This window comes from Hyperoodon ampullatus (assembly GCF_949752795.1).
Source record: "Hyperoodon ampullatus genome assembly, chromosome: 12".
Lineage (NCBI taxonomy): Eukaryota > Metazoa > Chordata > Mammalia > Artiodactyla > Ziphiidae > Hyperoodon > Hyperoodon ampullatus.
This window is the reverse complement of record NC_136925.1, coordinates 58,020,816-58,044,284: the sequence shown is the minus strand read 5'-3', so window position 1 is coordinate 58,044,284 and position 23,469 is coordinate 58,020,816. Positions and strand designations below refer to the sequence as shown.

At 38.8% G+C, this 23,469-nt stretch overlaps 1 protein-coding gene across 1 annotated transcript in view; it reads left to right on the top strand.

Annotated features, from left to right (window-relative positions):
* Nucleotides 1–1,350: 1,350 nt before the first annotated feature.
* EPB41L2 (erythrocyte membrane protein band 4.1 like 2) overlaps nucleotides 1,351–23,469 on the top strand; it is a gene marked incomplete at its 5' end in the record, with an annotated part of 111,765 nt that continues 89,646 nt past the window's right edge. Inside the window, 2 exons of the mRNA XM_079716628.1 lie at nucleotides 1,351–1,821; nucleotides 2,525–2,737. Of these exons, the coding sequence (XP_079572754.1) occupies nucleotides 1,351–1,821; nucleotides 2,525–2,737 (684 nt within the window). The remainder of the gene's footprint in view (nucleotides 1,822–2,524; nucleotides 2,738–23,469) is intronic.

The following is a 23,469-nucleotide window of genomic DNA, read 5'->3' as shown; positions in this document are numbered from 1 at the left end:
ACTGCGTCTTCTGTATCCATTCTTCTGTTGATGGACACTTAGGTTGCTTCCACATCTTGGCAATTGTAAATAATGCTGCAGTGAACATTGGGGTGCATGTACCTTTTCAAATTGGTGTTTTGCTTTTTGGGGATATACACCCAGGAGTGGAATTGCTGGATCGTATGGCAGTTCTACTTTTAGATTTTTGAGAAACCTCTATACTGTTTTCCACAGTGGCTGCACCAATTTCCATTCCCACCAGCAGTGTACAAGGGTTCCCTTTTCTCCACATCCTCGTCAGCATTCGTTATTTGTGTTCTTTTTGAAGATAGCCATTCTCACGGGTGTCAGGTGATATCTCATTGTGTTTTTAATTTTATTTCTCCAATTAATGATGTTGAGCATCTTTTCAAGTGCCTGCCTGTTGTTTTTTTTTTTTATGTCAGTGGTACTACTGTTCTTCTAAACTCCCTCTTTGCTTGTGTAAAATTTAGACAGCCAGATACTTTGAGATTTAATTTCAATTTTGTTTTCATTAGTTATTATAGGATTGATTATTAGATGCATTTCCCCCCCACCCCTATGATGTCTTCATTTGGTTCAGGTTGGGACCCCTAGATACTTTTCTTATAATCACATATATTAGGAAAACTGTATATGAGGTTGGGTGGGATGGAGGTTTGGAGTTTTGATTATAGTTTTAGTACCTTTCTTAGAAGACTAATTTTTGCATTAGAATAGTGATGGTGAATTATGGGATTGAATATTGGAACAAAAAAGAAGATACTTTTGTTCCAGATTTAGTTATCTTGCAATTAACCCCCCAACGCTTAAAATTCATTTTTATAATAGCTAACATGTTTAAAAATTTTGGTTTTACTGTGTGAAATTGTAGTAAATGTGTCTCAGAATTTTCTAGCATTATCAGTAACATTTTCATATTGTAGAATAAGGAATATCAAGTATAGAGAAAAGTAATTTTCCTTAAAAAATTGAATTTTCCTGAAAAAGTTGAATTTTGGGGGTGAATTACTGTTTATAGCTAGATGAAATCAAACAAAAGTAATCTTTCTAGAGCTTTTGATGTTTTGAAGTTTTCTCTGTACAGAATCAGAGAGTTAATTCTATTGTGGTGCTAGTTTTGGTTCTTTGATTCTGATAGAGAATTATAAGCTTGGAGGGTAGCAGTCTCCTTTGTCTCTTGTGCTTCTGAACCTTCTTTTTCTAAATGTGTTTTCTCCCTGTCATCTTTCTGCCATTCCCCTTCCCACCCTTCCTTACCCTGCCCCTTGCGTCCAAACTAAAACTGGGAGAGTTTGTAAAATAACCTTTGGTGATTTTGTTTTGTTTATAGAATAAGCTGTGACCATGACTACTGAAGTGGGCTCCGCATCTGAAGTGAAGAAAGAATCTGACCAGTTAGGAGCAGATGCAACCAAGGAGAAACCGAAAGAAGTAGCAGAAAATCAGCAGAATCAGTCATCTGATCCAGAGGAGGAAAAAGGTTCCCAGTCACCTCCTCCAGCTGAAAGCCAAAGTAGTCCACGCCGCCAGAAGAAAGAGAAAGATCCATCTGAGAGCAGGGGGATTTCTCGATTCATACCCCCGTGGCTTAAGAAACAAAAGTCCTATAACTTAGTAGTGGCCAAAGACGGAGGAGATAAAAAAGAGCCTACCCAGGCTGTTGGGGAAGAGCAGATTTTAGATAAGGAGGAATCTCTTCCTGAAGAAGAAAGGCAGGCCAAGGGTGATGCTGAAGAAACAGCCCAGGGAAAACAACAGGAGATTAAGGTCGATGTCAAGGAAGAGAAACCTCTGGTGAGCAGTCTGGAGACACAGGTGTGTTTGAGAAGTGATTGGAAGTGAAAGCTCTGATGGAATAACCATGTTAACAAAAAGGATTTGTTTTGAATCATTTTCAGTGATCTTATATTAAGATACTGCTTTGGCTTACTGTATCTGGAATATGGGTCTTAGAGGGTCTACCACAGCCCTCTCCTGTTATTCCTTTTGAAACTTTCAAAATAATAAAGCAAAAGAAAACAAAAATCCCCTGTTTATGCAGATCATAAAAAGGTCATATCTATTCAGTTTAGGGTTAGACAGGTACTCTCAATCCTTCTACCTCTCCTTTAAATAATATGCACTTTTGTATCTTTGATTTATTTAGGGGTTCAGTGGATAGGAAGAAGTAGATTTGTATGTGTGTGCCTTTTGGTTGCCTGATGAAGCCTAGGTTTTGCCATGGTATGAAATTGTAATTAGAAATATTATTTGACATGGTATTTAAATTGTAGTTGCTGGGACGTAGTTTCTTTAACTCATTTAATGCTGACGTTGCCAAATTGGCAAAATGAGAAAATTGGAGGCGGATTGGGGGAAAGAAATGTAGGAAAACACCCCTTCTGGCAAAGTTTTTGAAGTCTTTTAGGCGCTCAGTGTTTATAACAATCACAGTTCTTACTTAAGATTTTCCTTTTTCGTGTGTTGCCTTCTGCAAATTGGTCACCTTTAGTATGAACTTAATTTTTTTCCTCCACAGCCTGTTGAAGAAGTAACTAAAGAGAGAGAAGAGGAGAAGGTAAAGGAAATACAGGAGGACAAATCGGATGAAGCAGCTAACAGGGAGACAAAGGAAGTTCAGACCAATGAGCTAAAAGCAGAGAAGGCCTCTCAGAAAGCCACCAAGAAGACCAAAACTGTTCAGTGCAAAGTGACCCTCCTAGATGGCACCGAGTACAGCTGCGACCTGGAGGTGAGAGTGGGAGCTGATAGGAGAACTATCTTGATGTGTGGAATGACAGTAAAAATATCGTCTGCCCTCATTTGTGGCCTGGCACAGTGAATAAATTTTTGTGTTCCTTTAAGATAGTTTGTCACAATTCTGCATTAGAAAAAAAGCAAAACAAGAAAACATAGAAGAGGGTCATCATTTCCATTAGAAACGATAGTTCCTGACCCTTAAGGGTAAGCAGGGCTGATGTTCTGCCAGGCTGCACTGGTCATGTGTATTGGCTGGTGTCTGTTGTGGATGGGCATTAAATAGTTTGAATATTACCCATGGCCACAAGTGTTTCACTTGAGGAGAAACATTGCACTAGGTTGAAATTTCAGAGTAATGAAATTTCAGCAGTTTAATCCCAAGTGTTTTCATCCCGAGACAGATAATGATTTAAAATCTAGCTTATTTAATTTAGTTTCATTTAACTAAAAAACACTCTTGATTTGCAAAGCATGTAATTGATTAGCACTGATGCTGACCAAAGCCAATGTAATTTTTAAAAAGCATTTAATGCCTTATTTTATGACAATCAAAAGAGCCTGTTGCTTTTCATAGCTAAATTACTTTATTTTCATGACGTATACTAATAGCTAATGTTTACTGAAGAACTATGTGAAGAACTTTGAATGAGTTACCTCGTGTAATATTTATAAGACTCTGTATGAGGTAGGTATTATTATGGGTATCCCCATTGTAAAATGAGGGAATGTAAGGCTTTAAATACTGTATGCTAACACATATATATGTAATTTAAGGATATTCTTTTCCTAGTTTCTAAGACTAAACTAGAAAGTTTCATGAATAGGTGGTGAAAGACATGAATAGGTAGTGAATCTTATCTAATGTATTTTCTGAATCAAATGAGAGGATCATATGTTTTTGTAATCTATTAATGTTGTAAGTTACATTGTTTTCTAGCATGAAGCCGTCTTTGAATTCCTAATATAAATACTACTTGTTCACGATGATTTGGCATTGATTTTGTATTTTTAATTTAGGGTTTTTGCATATATTGTCTTTAATTTTCTTTTATCAAATTATCTTCATCAGATTTTGTTATCTGGGTTATGTACTAATCTCATAAAGTTGCTTCTCTTTAGAATTCTCTGGAAAAATTTGCCTAAATTGTGGATTTAACTGTTCTTTGGAGATCTGGTAGAACTTGCCTTTAAAACCGTCTTGGGGGGACTTCCCTGGCAGTCCAGTGGTTAAGACTCCACGCTTCCACTGTAAGGGGCATGGGTTTGATCCCTGGTCGGGGAACTAAGATCCCGCATGCCCCGCAGCATGGCCAAATTAAAAAAAACAAACAAAACGAACAAACAAAAAACTGTCTTGGGAAGAATATTGTTGGGAGGTTTTTTTTTTTCTTTAAATCATTGGTTTGATTTTCCAATAGTCTGTTTCTGGTTTTCCTTGAACAAGTTTCAGTAATTCATATTTTTAGTGGAACTGACCATTTCATCTAACTTGACAAATCTGTTGGTATGAAGTTGTTCGTAGTGTTCTCATCTTGTATCTTTGATTTTGATTCATTTTTAATTTCTTGTGTTATTTGTGCTTTCTTCATCATTCTTGCTATAGAGTTAACTAAGCATTTTAATCTTTCAAAGAAGCAGCTTGGTTTTATTTGTTTCTTTTCTGTTTTGTAACATTTTGTTCTTTATTTTTTCCTTGGGTTTATTCTGTTTTTTTCCCCCCAATTTCTTGAGTTGAATATTTGAAAAAAAAGTATGCTTTATGCTTTCATGGCTCTAATTTTCCTTTCAGGTACCTCTTGTTGAGTGCATAAGTTTTGAAATACTGTACTTTTAATTGCCATTCAGTTCTTCATATTTTCTCATCCCATTGTGGTTCAACTTAAATTGGTTGGAGAAGCAGAGGAGTCTTTATTTCAATGACTGTATTAATTTACAGGTTGTCTTTTCAACTAATAAGTGATAAGTTAATATACCATTATAAGAACGAACTTCTGAGGATCATAGATACATTTGAAATAAGCTTGTAGCATATAAGTGGTGTGTAAACTTTTTTTTTCCTGTCCAGTACAAAGCAGAACAAAATTGGAGTAGACTTAAGTGATGTGACCACACAGCAGATTTTATGCACCTGGAAACCTAGGCAGTGACTGTGTATTTGACCAGAGGCTGTAGTTCATCAGTGTCACCATAGGTGTTACAATGCAGGCGTTATAAGTGATATTTCCTCTTTTGATTAATTTCTGTTTTATCCAGTTCTCCTTCCCATCTAGGTTCTTTGAGTTCTTAGTATCATTAGAATGGGTCTGATACTGATCAGACTGCTGTTAGTTCCTCTTCAGGAGCAGAGCCCAAAGAACAGCCATCACGTGGTCTGAGCACGCTCTCGTTTCCCAGTTCCAGCACTGACCTTAGGCAGTTGGGGTGATGTGCTGACGCTGCTTATCTGTCGTTCTGTAGCTCTGTACCGGAAACGGGTGTCTGCGGACTACTTGAGGGGAAGTATGTTGTGGGAAACTGTGACTGTAAATGAAGTTGCAAGTACTTAAGGAAGTGAATACAGTGTGGGAAATAAATACTTTTACTTTATTTGGTTGGCGAGATTAGATTTGTTTCCAGCTGTTTACTGTCATTAAAGGTGATAATTATGTCTTTCATGGCTTTTTAGAGGCCTATAGTTATTGCTTGCTGTTTTTCTGTATGTACATGTATCTAATTTTCAATTAGATTTTTAGATAGTAGCATGCCCACTGAAGAGGGCCTAAATGCCTTCACTTAGGGCACCCACAACAGTAGAGGGAAGCATGGCCTGTACAGGAGGTCTTGAGGAGTTGGAACAGCCTGACTTATAGGGACCTTGTAGAGTAGGATGAAGTTCTACAAGGCAAGAAGTGCCAGGGTAAGATGATTAAAACTGATGGACAGAGCAAAAAGGAGCTGGAAGAAATGGACCAGAGATTGTAAAGTTATTAGTATAAAAGACCTAGCAAGGTCAAGAATGCTATTTGATATTAGAACATGGCTGCAGTAATTTAAGGGGGACTTTTTTAATCCACTGCCTTGGTTATGCTACACACCAGTGGTCTTTATAGACATGGTTTTATCGATGTGATTAGCGCATTGGGACAGTTAGGCAGATTCCTGTTTTTGTTATCTGTCAGTACCTTTGGTCAACAAAAATACCCTTTTTATACCATTTAATGCCAGTGTTACTGTATTAACTGAATAATTTTTTTTAAATCAAGAAACATAATTCTTGGGGATATTTTTGTTTATTTGGTGTCTTAATATCATCTCTGCTTCACAGATTATTCCCTTAAAATAGATAGATCGATCTCCATATATCCTTTTTTATCCTCCTCCCAGCCCCCTGCCCTTTCCTGGCTCTCTGTTTCTACATTCTTTCTCCTGTGGGCCATCTGAACCTATTCTCGAACCTCAGGAATTAAGTGGAGAAAACTGCCCAGGGAGCCATGGCAACATCGTTTTCCAAAACTGTTATCTTTGAAGTCTGCATTCTTTTGAAGAAAGAGAGTATATGTTAATACTAAGTGCATAAAAAATGCTTCACACACACAGTATTTATGAGCATAAATATTGGATAACGGTGCATTTTTGGAGAATGATTTTAGTTAAGTACAAAAACAATATGGAAATGGCTTGACTTTAATTAATGTTATTTCTGGCTTATGTGACAATAGACTTATTGCTAAGCCATGCATTAATTTTGACACAAGGCTGAGTCTCTTTGTGCATTTGTTCCAAATCTTTGTGTGAAGTATTTTTTCATTAAAGTTAGTAAAAATTACAATTTACATTTGTATACTAGTCTGTCATCTCGATAGATCTCAAATATTTTTTGAAAAAAAAAATCTTTACTTTGAAGATTATTGTTTTCTTTTTTTTTTTTTTTTTTTGTGGGGGGTACGCGGGCCTCTCACTGTTGTGGCCTCTCCCGTTGCGGAGCACAGGCTCCGGACGTGCAGGCTCAGCGGCCCTGGCTCACAGGCCCAGCTGCTCCATGGCATGTGGGATCTTCCCAGACCGGGACACGAACCTGTGTCCCCTGCATCGGCAGGTGGACTCTCAACCACTGCGCCACCAGGGAAGCCCAAGATTATTGTTTTTAATGAAAATTTATAATTTCTACTCTCCGATATGTCTACTTTTATCTCGTTGAGATATGCAATGGTATGTGACAAGCCCCTTTGGTACCAGAATTTAATGATAAAGAATTTTTGGGAGTCTCCTGGATTTTGCATGCTTGTTCCAGGGACTCTGCTATAGGAGGACTCTTGTGATATTGCCACTGAAGTCATTTACATACTCCATGTGTTAAAACAGCAGGGCTCCTTCCTCTAAGGAAAAATACAGTAAGATTTAGTTGATGCCATGGATATAAAGTCAGGAGATCTGTGTTTACTTTTCTTTTGACTCTTTGGATGTCTTGGGGAAGTCACTTCCTCTTTTTTCTTCTATTCTCAGATTGCAAAGTAAGAATGAAAATATTTGCTTCCTCTATTTCTAGGATTGAGCTGGCTTTACTACAGCTGATAAGTCTGTATATATATTTTTAAAGTCTGAAAATAAATGTGAAAGTTCCTGTAAGACTTTGGAAGCATGAGTGAATGTGCATTCTGAGTTAGAGTTGCTCACATTTTCCTCTGGCATCTGAAAGTTTTTCCCACGTGTTGATTTTGTCTGAGAATTGAGGGCATTGTTCCTGTCCACACAGGAATGTCAGTGCCATTTTTTCTCAGTGCTATGAATAAGGCTGTCAGAATGTAGGCGCTCTTCGTCAGTGTTCTGTTGATAAAACTATTTATCAGGCAGTAGAATGTGTCAAGGTCTTCTTGCCTTTTTTGTATAGAGTACTGGCCTCAGAAATCCAATTTGTTATCATTGCTTTTGAGTGTTTTATTTGCTTACTTGATTGTTTATGTCTACTGTCACCCTCCAAGGCTGTTCTTTTAGACTTCTGTATAATCAACCCTTACTCGATTTACGAGTTAAATAGTTTTAACTGTCTACATCTTGTAGAGGATCTGGAAGTTGTGGCCCTCTAAACTCTTGCAAAATAGCGTTAGATTTAAATATGATTTAAATAGAACTGTGAACAATTTAATTGCCATATATTATATGCCATTTAAAATTCCAGTGACATAGGTCCAGATGGAATGTCTCTGGTTAACTGTCCATTTATCCCTTTAGCTCAAAAAGGAATTTAAGGTGATAATTCTATCCAATAACATAATTTTTATTTAGTAAATGGGAAAAGGCTGCCACGCCATGTGAGTAGTTGAATACTTTGGTCCAGCTTGAAGAACATGAGGGGTTCACAGGAGCAGAGCGTCTCATTAGCTGGGCATTGAGGACGCTGTTGCCTGTAACCTCAGGAGGTCTTTTGATCTATTACTATAGGATTTTCTATGTTTTCCCTTGCCAGCCAAATAGGTCTTCTAATAAGGCACTGAATTGTCTGGCCTTTCTTTCCTCAAGTTTCTGATCAGATCATCTCTGCCATTTCAATTTCCCCATCCACACGATTCCCCCCAACCTTCTAATGTCTAACTTAAATCCAGCTGTCTGGATGTTTTTTCTTCCTTTGAACTTGTTTTCACCAGTAGTTGGACGATCATGTGCTGCCTTGTGAGAGCTAAACTCTTGTATTATTGTTTGATTTTTCTCATGCTTACGTTGTTTCTTCACCTGGATTGTTAGTTCCTTGAGAAAAAGAACTTTCTTCTCTCTCCCCATAGGGCATCAACGCAGGACTTTGCCTTTAGCACTCCTCAGAAAAAGTGAATTGTTGGTTTCTCTCTGCTTTTCTCGTATGTGTCTAAAACTTTTATCCTTATCTAACCTAAGTGATTGTGTTTGCTTGTTTGTGTTCCTGGTTCTTCTCTCCATCCTTTCCAGTTAGAAAAGAAAGATTTGTGTGCGTGCGTGCATGCGTGTGTGTGTGTGTAATCCTCCACCCTCTCATATTACTACTTCTATCCACAGCTGCCCTGCTTTTTAAGTGCTTAGAAACAGTAGGCTAACTTCTTGTAGAAACACTTCATGGGTTTAAATAAATGAAAATGATTTATTAAATTTCTATAAAGGCTGTGAACCGACGAGGCGTGAGAGCGATGCAGACATGGATAAGGAGTGGTCTTGGCCCTTCAGGATCTCACAGCGTAGAGAGAATGTAGACTCCTAGAAGCCTAAGAGTTCTTTCACACAAATCTGAGCTGCCACAGGTCAGATGGCTGGCTGGCTGGGTGTAGGCTGGGCTTGGAGAGGAGAGTATAATTAACACCTTACTCCCTGCCTCTTTTTCTCTAATGCTCCTCTTTTCTCTTGAGCAAACTAAAGAATGATATGGTTTTAATTTTTCAGCAGTCAAGAATTCAACCACGGTTTTAGTTTTTCAGCAGTCAAGAATTCAACCACGGGCTTCCCTGGTGGCGCAGTGGTTTGAGAGTCCGCCTGCTGATGCAGGGGACGTGGGTTCGTGTCCCGGTCCGGGAAGATCCCGCATGCCGCGGAGCGGCTGGGCCCGTGAGCCAGGGCCGCTGAGCCTGCGCGTCCGGAGCCTGTGCTCCTCAACGGGAGAGGCCACAACAGTGAGAGGCCCGCGTAGCGCAAAAAAAAAAAAAGAATTCAACCACATTCGTTCTCCTTTGTCTTCCCCACTTTTGGTTTCAAAATCTGCGGCTTGCCATTTTTGCCCTTGCATCGGTGGTTTTTGAAAGCATTAAATTGACACTTGAAAGTAACTTCTCACTATGAGTAACCATCCTGGGGTAGTTTTGAAGGCAGCATCTATCTCTGCCTGCCCCTTTCTCACACGGGCTGCCAGGCAAGCTGACTCCTCAGTAATTTGCCACTTAAGTTTTACTCTCACCCGAGGGTGATAGTAGAACAGGCACCAGATCTTTGAATTTTTTTTCCTGTTTTGGAATGAAAATTATTTGAAGGTTGAATAACATTTGAAATAGTGGGGAAAGTCATTTTCAGAATAAAATTTGCACTTTAGAATCTGTTCAGATATGTTTTCTTGCTCTCTAACATAAGTAGGTATTTAAAAAAATTTAACTCCTTTTCAGAGTTCATCAAATGATACGTAATTTTATTTTTCTGTCATTCGACAAGAAACAAAGTATCTTTTGTTAAACCCCTTGCGCTGGGAATCCCTCTGTTTTCATTACTGTTTTATTTCCAGTCTCTTTTCCAGTCTTCTCCTGAGCAAATGAAAGATGTTTCTGACAGTTTTTATTTCTCAACTATTAGGAAATTTTGCCAAATATTCTCCTCCTTGATCCTGTCTCTCTGTTCCCCCCCCTACCAAGGTTTCTATGGAGATTGTGTGCAGGGGCTTGAATGGGGGAACAGAAATTTCAGAATCTTGCCTTTACCTGTGAGTGGTGTTGAATTTATTTCACGGAAGCTCGAGCTGGGGCCATTCTTTCCATCCATCCTTTCCACAGTGGGATCCCACAGTGGGATCAAGACTCTGTGACCTCGTGGAAACATGTACAGAATTTATCATCCCTATTTACAGCACTTTAATATAATATGCTAACATTGGAATCTTAAAGGGATCAAATGCAATATAACATAATAAAATACAGTCTATAAAAAGCACTGGATTAGTCAGAAAAACAGTTTCTTCATGCAAGGTGGCTACATGATTAAAGTGCTGAAAAACGATCTGTCAGATTCCTATTTTTATATTTGTTATATTCTGCAACAGAGTTTCACATCAACTCTTATGATTAGGAATATTATTATTATTATTATTTTTAATTCTAGAGAGACAGCCTCAAAACTACTAACTGAATTACATTTCATAACTGTGCTATATTTGCAGAATATGCCATTTTAACCTGTTTTGAGTTGTCTAATTTTGTGCATCATCTAGTTATTAACATGGGAAACAATCTGAGTCTTATTATGATCTGTTTGTTATATTCACTGATCTCTTTCTATATTTCAGCAGCAATTTAAAGTGAATCAAATAGGAATACTCTAATAAGCTTTTCTGCTATAGCACAGAAATCTTGTCTGAATCAAATGTCAAAATTCACTGCAGGCAAATAGTTTACAGAGAATCTGCTAACCTACAGAGGTTTGCTGCTTATGGTTCTTTACGTAAGTTTTAATGGAAATGGTATTTGGCAGTTTCTTAAAAAGATACTTAGAAAAATTTGGTGTGCTCATCTGGCTAGAAGTTTGATAACAGCCTCTTTATATAATCTAACAGTTTTAGTCACCGCTGTTTTTTAAGAGGTTATAGTTTTCACAGATTTATTCCAAGTTTTGCTGTTCAAAGTGAATAAGAGAAAAAGTTGGACAAAAAGAATGTGGAATTTCACTTCTTAAAAATTACTTTAGTGACTGGTTACTGACCTTTAGTGATGGTATATAATTTTTAAGAAAAACAGAAAGTTAAAGAAGTCATATTTCCACAGTATTTTATGAATTTGGCCTCAAAATAGTATTCATTTAAATATATATTGTGAGTTTAGAAGTAATTTTTGTCCCCCAATAATGATTTGTTTCCTGTCTGAGAAGATAAAGAGAAAAGTGTGAGGTATAATTTGTCCTCTTAAATTGAGTATAGATTTTACTCGCAGAGGTAAACTTTACCTGTGAAACAAGAATATGCATATAGTTGATAAAGTACTGTTTATGGTTTAGATAAAAGTGCAGAAGTGCCAAGTTATTATGGGCTGGAGTTGGTAAGCAAATCTTCATTGAGGAGAAAGGAACTCTTAGACTTCGAAGAATGATGTACTTAGGAAAACTCGGCAATACTTAGCCTAGTACATTTTTCGTTTGAAAATGGTTAAATAGTAAAATTCAAGCAGAAATTTGGGGTTATAAGAAAAGGCTTGAATGCCTACTTCCTTATACGCCAAGGATAACATAATAAAATGTAAACTTTGTTAGGAGCAGACCATGCTGGCCAGTGCTGTCAGTTTCAGCCCAGGCTTTGCGTGGCTTGGCTTTAACTAGGAATCCTCTCCTCTTGCAAAGCCAGAATACCATTGGGGTTCAAATGGATTAATCTCTTCACTTCTGCTATATGTTAAGAAGAGGTGGGCTCCCACCCATAGGAGAGGTTGCAGAGTAAACATAAAATAGAACAAAATGCATGGACTCTATTGTTTACCCTTTTCCAGTCTGCTTTCCAAAATTTTGTTGGCACTGATTCCATTCTCTTTCTCCTTTCCATTGTCGGGGGGGAAAAGAATATGTGCGTGTTGTGCTCTTGTGTGCACTTAACCACTTCATTTTAGAATAGCTTCCATAGGAAGCAGAGCTAAATGTGTATTTTCAATCTACCATCTTTAATTAGAAGTCCACTTTCTACTTAGGAAAATCTGGACAACGAGCCTGTTCTATCACTAGGATAAAGTGAAGTGGGCCCTCTCCCTTAATATAGCCAGGAAGCTTTCTGGATATCTCATTATAAAAAGACTTTTAATTTGGTTGTGGTAGCTTTAGTAGCATCTGTTTTGACGTTGTTCGTTGTTTTCTTACAGATGCTTTTTGTTAGTTTTCATTTTCTTGATTCACTATTTCCTGCAGGTGTCTAGATAGTCCATTTTGTTTTGCATGTGTGTTTAATTGGGCAGAGCAGAGGTAGGTCATAGGAGAAGAATGGATGGAAATGCTCTCCTACTTAACGTCTGTTATTTTGCTTTTTGCAATTAATAGGTATAGTTTAGTTCTCATCCACTTGGTTTGGGTCCTAAGCTATGTATTGTGTAAAGTTTGTGGCTTTGTTCATCAAACCTTTCTGGACCAAGCATTGGTGATAATGTTAGTGGTGTGGGGGGGTTCTTCAACAAGATCGGACTTGGGAGAATTTCACTGTGCAGGGTCTGGTGCTCAGCATTGGGACGTACGTTAACTCTACTCACAGTGCCTGAGTCAGGCAGAGGAAAACTGCCCTTGCTGACCAGTTCCATAAATGTAGACATAAGAATTCCAGGAAATGAATTTACAGTGAGAGATAACTGCCAGGAAGAATGAAACATTTCGATTTATTGGTCATTTAATTCGTTCCTTCATAATAAGAAAGTTGTCAAATGGTGCTAAATCTCAGGATATCTTTGTGAGCATGAAATTCAGAGCAAGGGGTATCATATCAACATAGAAACAGTTGTCTTTAGCCTCCTGTAGCTTGATCAAAAGCCACCGTGGAGGGTGAATACATCTGCCATCAGGTCAAGAATAATTGTGCTTTCAGGCCAGCTCACTCTTCTTCCTAATGATACTGCTAACTTCCCACTTCTAGCTCTCCCCATGCTTCCCCCTTCAGGAAGCCTTGTTGGATCTGTACATCTGTTGGATACATATACATACACACAGCCACCTACCCTTTCTTCCCCTAACATTTTAGACCTTTCTTTCTTGGGTCTCATGCAGTCAGATTATTTCATCTATCACGTGTTGATTTTTACTTAGGTTTCCCAGTAAATGTTAAACTAACTCCAAATTCTGCTGGAAAACTTATGATGGACCTTAGTCTTTATATTTGGGCATGTTACTGACCTAATAGGTGTGGGGATGGGAGTTGAAGTTGGGAAGGGGAATGATTGGCCTGAAACGCATTTACCATGTAAAAATATTATTTCTGTTGGAAAAGATTCTGAATTTCGAGTAGCTGTCTGTCACATGTCACGCTGCATTTTATGGTAGAAGTAATATAGGAGGGCTTTGAGGTGACCATCTGGATATGTGAATACACATGTGCAGAGAAGCATTATAAAGGACATTTCCAGCTTATGAACAGGTTATATATATGTATACGTCAGTAAGTTATTTGAAGAGTATGTTTTCCCATGGAAATAAGGCACAAATGATTAGACTTTCAAGTCGATTTGTAAAAGTCTGTAAAGTTTTTGAACTGAGTTCTGGGTGCTAAATCTTGGAGCAGGTAGATAAAGACAGAATTTCTACCCCACTTTTCTAATTCAGGCCAAAATTTAAAATCCCTTTTTTTTTCTTCCATATTCTTTTCCTATTTCTTGTTGCTTTTTTCCCTAGACTTTCTTGTTCCTAGTTCCATGATATTCTGTTACTCTTTTGTAGTATCATAATACAAAAAATGTCTGATGCTTCCTGCTTACTTTGTCCAGAATTAAAATTCCTCTAATTTCTCAAACGTAGCCTATCTCTCATCTAAATAATGAGAGGCGCAATCTGAGTGAATGACTCCTGTGTGGATGATTACTTGTATTTGCCTTCTAGGAGGTATTTGCATTTTAACAGAAACCTGTTCACGCTAAAGAATCATAAGTGGTAGAGTTTCACTCAGGAAGCCAAGGGAAATGAAAAAATGAAAGCAGTTTGTGATGGCAGTAGAGGGCTGGGTTTTTGGCCTTTGGATCAGGTGCACATTACTGCTGGTAAGGTGGCCTTTTGAGGAGGCATACCCAAATGCTCCCTAACTTTCTTGCTTCGGAACCTCCATGTTTCTGATGCCTCACACTTTTTCTTCTTTCTTTTTTTTTTTTTTTGCGGTACACGGGCCTCTCACTGTTGAGGCCTCTCCCATTGCGGAGCACAGGCTCCGGATGCGCAGGCTCAGTGGCCATGGCTCACGGGCCCAGCCGCTCCACGGCATGTGGGATCTTCCCGGACCAGGGCACGAACCTGTGTCCCCTGCATCGCTAGGCGGACTCTCAACCACTGCGCCACCAGGAAAGCCCACTTTTTCTTCTTATGTAGTTGAAGTAGTTGATTTGTGTGTGTTTTAAGTCAAGCAAAGTCTTGAAGACTCATCTGTTGCTCTCTACTTGCCCATGGTTAACAAAGACCTTGCCACTTTGTCTTCTGTTTTACTTTAGTTTGTTAGTCATCTACCGGGAATGAAAAACTTTTACCTGGGAAAAAAATGTCAAGCTGAATAGAAAGACTGCTGCCTCAGATCAGTGTTTAAGAATTGAGATATCTCAAAATGAAATGTACTTTTTTCCCTCAGATTACCCAGAAGTTGCTTGTCATTGAGTTCAAGAATCAGAAATTCATGTGGTGAGGTATAAGGAAATTACTGTTATTTCTTAAGAAACTTTTCAAGACCTCTTTCTTTGTATCAGATCCTGTTTGCCTCTGTTTTACAATAATAAAGTAATAAAGTAAATATTTAAGTGATTAAGATTTTTCTGCATTACAACTTGACTTCCACTTTGGTCAGTTGTTAAAAAATACTTGAAACACTCCTGGCCAGTAGAGGTAAGAATAGTTTCACTGGGCCTGATTTGTGATAAGATCTATATTCAAACAGGTGTCTTGTGTTTTTCTACCTTGTGATTTCTTTCTCGAAGGTAGTCTCAAATACAGTTGTCATTAAAGATTGTCAGATAAATTTTATATTATCAGGCTATATGAAACAGTCTTTTTTTACAAAGGATTTTAAGTGAAAAGTTGAGCAATTGATATACCAGTTAGTGCGTTGGGTCCTGGCTTTTGTGTCTGGGTCTTTGAAAAGGATAAAAGATGAGTATGCTCCTTTGGATGGTGCCTGGCCAGAGTGAAAACAGAAAGCTGATGAACTTGAGTGTGAGGGCAGATAGTCTTAACCATGGAGAGGGGAACTGTTTGCTGACTTTGGTATTGGCCTTGCCTCATGGTCAGAATCCTTGGTTAAGCTTTTTAAAAATACAAGAGCACAGAGGCTTTTTTTTTTTTTTTTTTTTAGGGCAGTGAAACTATTCTGTAGGATATTGTAATGGTGGAGCCACGTCATCATACATTTGTCCAAACCCATAGAATATACAAGACCAAAAGTGAGCCCTAATGTAAACTATGGACTTGGGGTGATTATGATGTGTCAGTATAGGTTCATCAGTTGTAACAAATGTACCACTCTTTGGGGGACGCTGATAATTCGGGAGGCCGTGCATGTCGGTGGGTAGAGGGTATATGGGAAATCTGGATCCTTTGCTCAATTTTCCTTTGAAGCTAAAACTGCTCTACAAAATAAAGTCTAATACAAAAATTTAAAAAAAATACAGATACCCAGGTGTTGTCTTTGAAGATTCTGATTCAGTGGGTCTGATGCTGGACTTGAGCATCTGTGCAGCCAGACTTAAAAACTGCTTTGAGGGCTTCCCTGGTGGCGCAGTGGTTGAGAGTCCGCCTGCCAATGCAGGGGACACGGGTTCGTGCCCCGGTCCGGGAGGATCCCACATGCCACGGAGCGGCTGGGCCCGTGAGCCATGGCCGCTGAGCCTGCGTGTCCGGAGCCTGTGCTCCGCAACGGGAGAGGCCACAGCAGTGAGAGGCCCGCGTACCGCAAAAAAAAAACCCCAAAACCCCAAAAAAACCAAAACTGCTTTGAGAGGCCATAACATGCTGCCTACCAAGGCACTCCCTGGCAGAGCACCTGCTCCCCAGGTATATGGTGAATTGATCAATTAGCTCCTCCTTGAAATATGAACATGGCTGGTGGGGAATTTTCCCCTAGTGGTCGGGAAGTGAGTGGAGTAGAGCTCCTACAGTAAGACTGTAGGAAGTCTTGTTAAGTGTCTGGCTGAATTTGTCTGGTTCTGATTTGCTTTGAGCAATGCCCAACATATAGTAAGGGCTTGATCAATATTAGGTGCAATTATTATCATCATGATATTTTAAACTCCTGACTATATTTTTTCTCAGGATCTTACTATTTTTCTTGAACATTTGATGAAAATGCTAACGTCCTTTGCCTTGGATGAATTCTCAGTATCTTGCTATTATATTTTATCCATAACTTAGTGACTTGGAAGGTCCATAATATAAACATATGCCACTTAAATAATCACATTCACTTTGTAATTAAAAGAACTTGCTTCGACTCAAAAAATCAAACGTTAGTACTTTTATAAGCAGGAGGAAAAACAAGATTTAAAAACAGTACACTTTATATTGAAAATTTTGAATAAACCCATCTCTACTGTCCAAGGACTTAATCCTCTTGTTGGAGAGTCAGAAGAGAAACATTGGCCAGAGCCAGCTGGATTAAGAAAACAACATCAAAGATCAATTTATCTACTTTAAGCTCTTGGAATAGAAATATAGTTGGATTTTGCATCTGAGAAATTGCAGGCTCTTTGGCAGCTGTTCGCTTAGAGGAAATGAAGATTTAGATGATTTTTCCTCATATGCTACAATACCGTTACATTAAACTTTTATTACCAAAGGAAGGCATTTAAGGGACCACATTTTATGAACAGCTGAGCAACCGACACATATTAGAACTGACAGAGGTGTTTATTATTCTTTATCGTTTAGTTAAAGCAAAAAAATAAGTATAATTCCTTGTGTAAAATGTGTGTGTGGATATTTACGTTTCATCAGTAAATAGTTTGCTTAACAAGCTTCACGATCCATCGCTCTGGAGGTTATGTGAGATTTTTCTGAAGCTCCATTCTAGAGCTTGGCTTTCAGATTACCCTGGAGCGAGCATATTGGTGAGAGGAGTAGACTTGGCTTCTGGAATAGCCGTCGGCAGGCCTGTCCTGCAGCTGGAGATAGACGTCCTCCAGGAAGACACCCTTTGGTTAGCTAGTTGATTCTTGTGTCCTGAAAACAGCTGAAAACCTCTGGTTTGTGGAAAATAAAAACTATAACCACCTTAGAAATGAAGGTTGTGGCTATGGATGAAAGAGTAAAAGTTTGATGTTTTATTTATTAAAAATAAAATTAGCATTTGTTTGCCATTTTCCATGTACCATAAAGATGAAACATTTTTCTATCTTGTTTGCAATCTAAACTTACCTGGTTGCTTATGAGATGAATTGTGTACTCAGTTAAGAATTATGAAACATTTCAAACACCAGCAGACTGGGGTAGAAAAGCATGCCATCTCAGTACTGCATTTAGACTTGGATAGAATGGGAATCATTGAGCTCATGAAATAGGGTTTTATAATATAGAAGAAAGGCAAGCTCCTCTGTTCTTCAGAAGTTCATTAAGGTATGCATGTGATTTTATTAAAGGTGAGCGTGTATGCATCTAGCTACACTAGGGTTTCCTTTAATATTGCAGGACACAGTTACCGGAGGGTATTGTGCAGTGCGTTCTGGTCTAGTGTGTGTTTTGTTTTGTAGCAGCTTTTTCATTTTTATTTCTAGCACCTAAAACTATATTGAATAGTATTTTATGTCATTCATGTCAACAGCACTGCAGAATTTCCTCAGTGTTGAAGCATAATTCCTTGAATCCTGTGGAATGGAAAGAAATAGAGAGTCTGTAATGAACTATGAGAGGATTTTTCTTTTTCTTCCCTCTTCTTTTAGAGGCTGGTCTTGAAGGAAGAAAGATTTCTTCTTATCATTCTTTGTAGTGTCTTTTAAGAAACCTACATGCTTATGTAATTTTGATAATGCATGTCTGTCTATCGATATACATATATACAAATTTTTCCTGATCGTTAATGAAAATTAAGTTTGGAAAAATTTTTTCAACTACTCAAAGAAAAAACAATAGGTATGTGTGTGTATGTATACATGTGTATGTGTGTGTATATACACATATTTATTTATACTATATCTACGTGTGTATGTTTATATATTTTTTATATAATACACTTTTTTTTTTTTGAGCAGTCAGAAAAACTTTTTCAAACTTAATAATGATCAGGGAACTTTAAAATCTTCCTTTAGTATAAATGTCTCATTTACTTCTGGAGTTACATTTTGAATACACATATACACAGTCATTGGATGTGGTTTCTTTCTTCCTTTTTGCCAGGATTTGAATGAACTTTGGGACAGAGGTGTGTCATTCAGATTGGTAGGAAAAGAATGATCCGATAAATGATGACCTGCGACTTTTTAAGATACTCCTTTCCCCTTCTGTTTGGTTATCTTTGATTTCCTCCACCTCCCATGACAGTGTCTCAGTTGTTGTGTTTGCTCTGTGCATACCTTTCTTTCGTTGGCCTTTTATACTTGCATAGTGTAGTTTAGAGCTAGTGCAAAATACATGGCTCAAGGGCTGTGCTGTATGGATTGCATTGTACGCTTCCCAGCACTGTCTTCTCAGTGCACAATAACTGCAGTGTGGAGGGGCCTACACGGAGACAGTGATGGTGTTTTATAAAACGCCAGTGGTGTGTGGTGTTGACTGCAATCCGCCGGGTAAGCAGTTGCACAAATTCCTCCAAGTTGAGAGGCCTCCAGAAATGTCATGTTTTGGCCTCAATAATGAATGCCACAAATAACAGCACAGGCACGGGGAACTTTGCTCAGCGTCTCAGATTCCAGGCTGTCTTTCTTCCGCTCAGTTTGCTATAAATTGCTTTCCTCCCAAAGAAAGTCCCCCAAAGCTAGCCTTCCAATCCTTGAATAATATATATTAAATCCACCTAAATTATCTTGTTTTGTCTCTCTTTGTTTTCTTTTCTTGTTGAAAATTTCAGCCCATTGATTTTATACTAGTGTTCAATGGTGTAAGTGAGGTTAGGGAGAGGCAGACAGGGGCAAAGTAGATGGTAAAGCTTGTTGGCATTTAATATAGAATGTAAGATTTCTTTTTGAAGTGTACTTGGCAAGTTGATTAACTGTTGTATGGTTTTAGTTGTTTAACTGGTCCTACGTTATCAGAATAGAGATGAACACAGTTTGCACTCTATAAAGATTCTAGTGTAAGATGGGATATAAAGCAAAGGCATGCTTCAGATAGCAAGAAGAAATAACAGCGACTGATGTCTTAGGGCAGGAATGTGTAAAGACTGCAAAATCCCACTGTCGCCTTTTGCATAAAGGTGGTTCATGGTCAGTTCTTAAGAGAAAGGGGCAGATTGGCTTTTCTGCTGACGTCTTTCCTCTAGTTCCCAAGAAGTATTTGGAAATGCTCTAATTACTAAGGAAGAGTCTAAGTACAATGTAGAATTGTGAAAATAAAATTCAGGACTCTGGCTGTTCTTCTCCTAGAATCTAGTTGGCAGTGTGTGTTTGGCTTAGTTCCTTGAATATCTGTGGGTTGGTAGTCCATGAGCTAGAGCCAGGGGACTGCATAAGACTGAGAGCCAGAAGACCTGATTTCTAGACTCAACTCTGCCAACTTTTTGGCTGGCATTATAGCACCAAGCCGTTGCATCCAGCATATCTTTTGGCCTACGAGTGAGTGAAGTGATTCAGTGAGGAGCTGCTGTAGGAGACATTGAAATGAGTCAGCCATAACTTTTGCTTAAAGAACCCAGTCTTCAAAAGTAATAAGTATCAAAAGGAGTAGAACGACAGGCCCTTTGGTGGGGCTAATGGTGGACTCCGGGAGAGCTCACATCAAGGAGTACTTCCCAGAACTTCTGCTGCCAGTGTCCTTGTTCCCGCGGTGAGCCCCAGCTGCGTGCCACCGCCCCCCCCCGCCAACCGCCTCTGCAGGAGCCCTTCAGCTCTAGTAGCTGTGTGGCTGGCAGGGTCTTGGTGCTCCGGCCAGGTGTCAGGCCTGAGCCTCTGAGGTGGGAGAGCCGAGTTCAGGACACTGGTCCACCAGAGACCTCCCAGCCTCACGTAATATCAAACAGTGAGAGCTCTTACAGAGACCTCCGTCTCAATGCTAAGACCCAGCTCCAGCCAAAGGCCAGCAAGCTCCAGTGCTGGATGCCCCATGCCAAACAACTAGCAAGACAGGAAAACAACACCACCCATTAGCAGAGAGGCTGCCTAAAATAATAATAAGTTCACAGACACCCCAAAACATACTACCAGATGCGGTCCTGCCCACCAGAAAGACAAGATCCAGCCCCACCCACCAGAACACAGGCACCAGTCCCCTCCACCAGGAAGCCTACACAAGACACTGAACCAACCTCACCCATTGGGAGCAGACACCCAAAACAACGGGAACTATGAACCTGCAGCCTGTGAATAGGAGACCCCAAACACAGTAAGTTAAACAAAATGAGAAGACAGAGAAATACGCAGAAGATGAAGGAGCAAGGTAAAAATCCACCAGACCAAACAAATGAAGAGGAAATAGGCAGTCTACCTGAAAAGGAATTCAGAGGAAAGATAGTAAAGATGATCCAAAATCTTGGAAATAGAATAGAGAAAATACAAGAAACGTTTAACAAGGACCTAGAAGAACTAAAGAGCAAACAAACAATGATGAACAACACAGTAACTGAAATTAAAAATTCTCCAGAAGGAATCAGCAGAATAACTGAGGCAGAAGAATGGATAACTGACCTGGAAAATAAAATAGTGAAAATAACTACCACAGAGCAGAATAAGGAAGAGAATTGAGGACAGTCTCAGAGACATCTGGGACAAAATTAAATGCAGCAACATTCGAATTATAGGGGTCCCAGAATAAGAGAAAAAGAAAAGGTCTGAGAAAATATTTGAAGAGATTATCCTTGAAAACTTCCCTAACATGGGAAAGGAAATAGTCAAGTCCAGGAAGCACAGAGAGTCCCATACAGGATAAGTCCAAGGAGAAACACACCGAGACACATATTAATCAAACTATCAAAAATTGTAAAATACAAAGAAAAAAATATTAAAAGCAGAAAGGGAAAAGCAACAAATAACATACAAGGGAATCCTCATAAGGTTAACAGCTGATCTTTCAGCATAAACTCATCAAGCCAGAAGGGAGTGACAGGACACATTTAAAGTGATGAAAGGGAAAAACCTACAACCAAGATTACTCTACCCAGCAAGGATCTCATTCAGATTCCACGGAGAAATTAAAACCTTTACAGACAAGCAAAAGCTAAGAGATTTCAGCACCACCAAACCAGCTTTACAACAAATGCTAAAGGAACTTCTCTAGGCAGGAAATACAAGAGAAGGAAGAGACCTACAAAAGAATTAAGAAAATGGTAATAGAAACATACATATTGATAATTACCTTAAATGTAAATGGATTAAATGCTCCAACCAAAAGACATAGACTGGATGAATGGATACAAAAACAAGACCCGTATATATGCTGTCTACAAGAGACCCACTTCAGACCTAGGGACACATATAGACTGAAAGTGAGGGGATGGAAAAAGATTTTCCATGCAAATGGAAGTCAAAAGAAAGCTGGAGTAGCAATTCTCCTATCAGACAAAATAGACTTGAAAATAAAGACTATTAGAAGAGACAAAGAAGGACACTACATAATGATCAAGTGATCAATCAAAGAAGAAGATACAACAATTGTAAATATTTATGCACCTAATGTAGGAGCACCTCAATACTTAAGGCAAATGCTAACAGCCATAAAAGGGGAAATCAACAGTAACACAGCAACAGTAGGGGACCTTAACACTGCACTTTCACCAATGGACAGATCATCCAAAATGAAAAGAAATAAGGAAACCCAAGCTTTAAAAGACACATTAGACAAGATGGATTTAATTGATATTTATAGGACATTCCATCCAAAAACAACAGAATACACTTTCAAGTGCTCATGCAGCATTCTCCAGGATAGATCATATCTTGGGTTACATATCAAGCCTTGGTAAATTTAAGAAAATTGAAATCGTATCAAGTATCTTTTCCGACCACAATGCTATGAGACTAGATATCAATTACAGGAAAAAATCTGGAAGAAATACAAACACATGGGGCTAAACAATACACTACTTAATAACCAAGAGATCACTGAAGAAATCAAAGAGGAAATCAAAAAATACCAAATGACAGTGAAAACATGACGACCCAAATGCTATGGGATGCAGCAAAAGCTGTTCTAAGAGGGAAGTTTATAGCAATACAATCCTACCTCAAGAAAGAAAACAAATCTCAAATAAACAACCTAACCTTACACCTAAAGCAATTAGAGAAAGAAGAACAAAAAAACCCCAAAGTTAGCAGAAGGAAGGAAATCATAAAGATCAGATCAGAAATAAATGAAAAAGAAATGAAGGAAACAATAGCAAAGATCAATAAAACTAAAAGCTGGTTCTTTGAGAAGATAAACAAAATTGATAAACCATTAGTCAGACTCATAAAGAAAAAAGGGAGAAGACTCAAATCAACAGACTTAGAAATGAAAAAGGAGAAGTAACAACTGACACTGCAGAAATACAAAGGATCATGAGAGATTACTACAAGCAACTCTGTGCCAATAAAATGGACAACCTGGAAGAAATGGAGAAGTTCTTAGAAAAGCACAACCTTCCGAGACTGAACCAGGAAAAAATAGAAAATATAAACAGACCAGTCACAAGCACTGAAATTGAAACTGTGATTAAAAATCTTACAACAGGGCTTCCCTGGTGGTGCAGTGGTTAAGAATCCGGCTGCCAGTGCAGGGGACATGGGTTCGAGCCCTGGTCCAGGAAGATCCCACATGGCATGGATCAGTGAGGCTCACATGCCACAAGTACTGAAGCCCGCAGGCCTAGAGCCCGTGCTCTGCAACAAGGGAAACCATTGAAATGAGAAACCTGCGTACCGCAACAAAGAGTAGCCCCTACTCACCGCAACTAGAGAAAGCCCACACACAGCAACAAAGACCCAATGCAGCCAAAAATAAATTAAAAAAAAAAAAAAGGAATCTTCCAACAAACAAAAGCTCAGGACCAGATGGCTTCACAGGTGAATTCTGTGAAACATTTACAGAAGAGCTAACACATATCCTTCTCAAACTCTTCCAAAATATGGTAGAGGGAGGAACACTCCCAAACTCATTCTACGAGGCCACCATCACCCTGATACCAAACCAGACAAAGATGTCACAAAAAAAGAAAACTACAGGCCACTATCACTGATGAACATAGATGCGAAAATCCTCAACAAA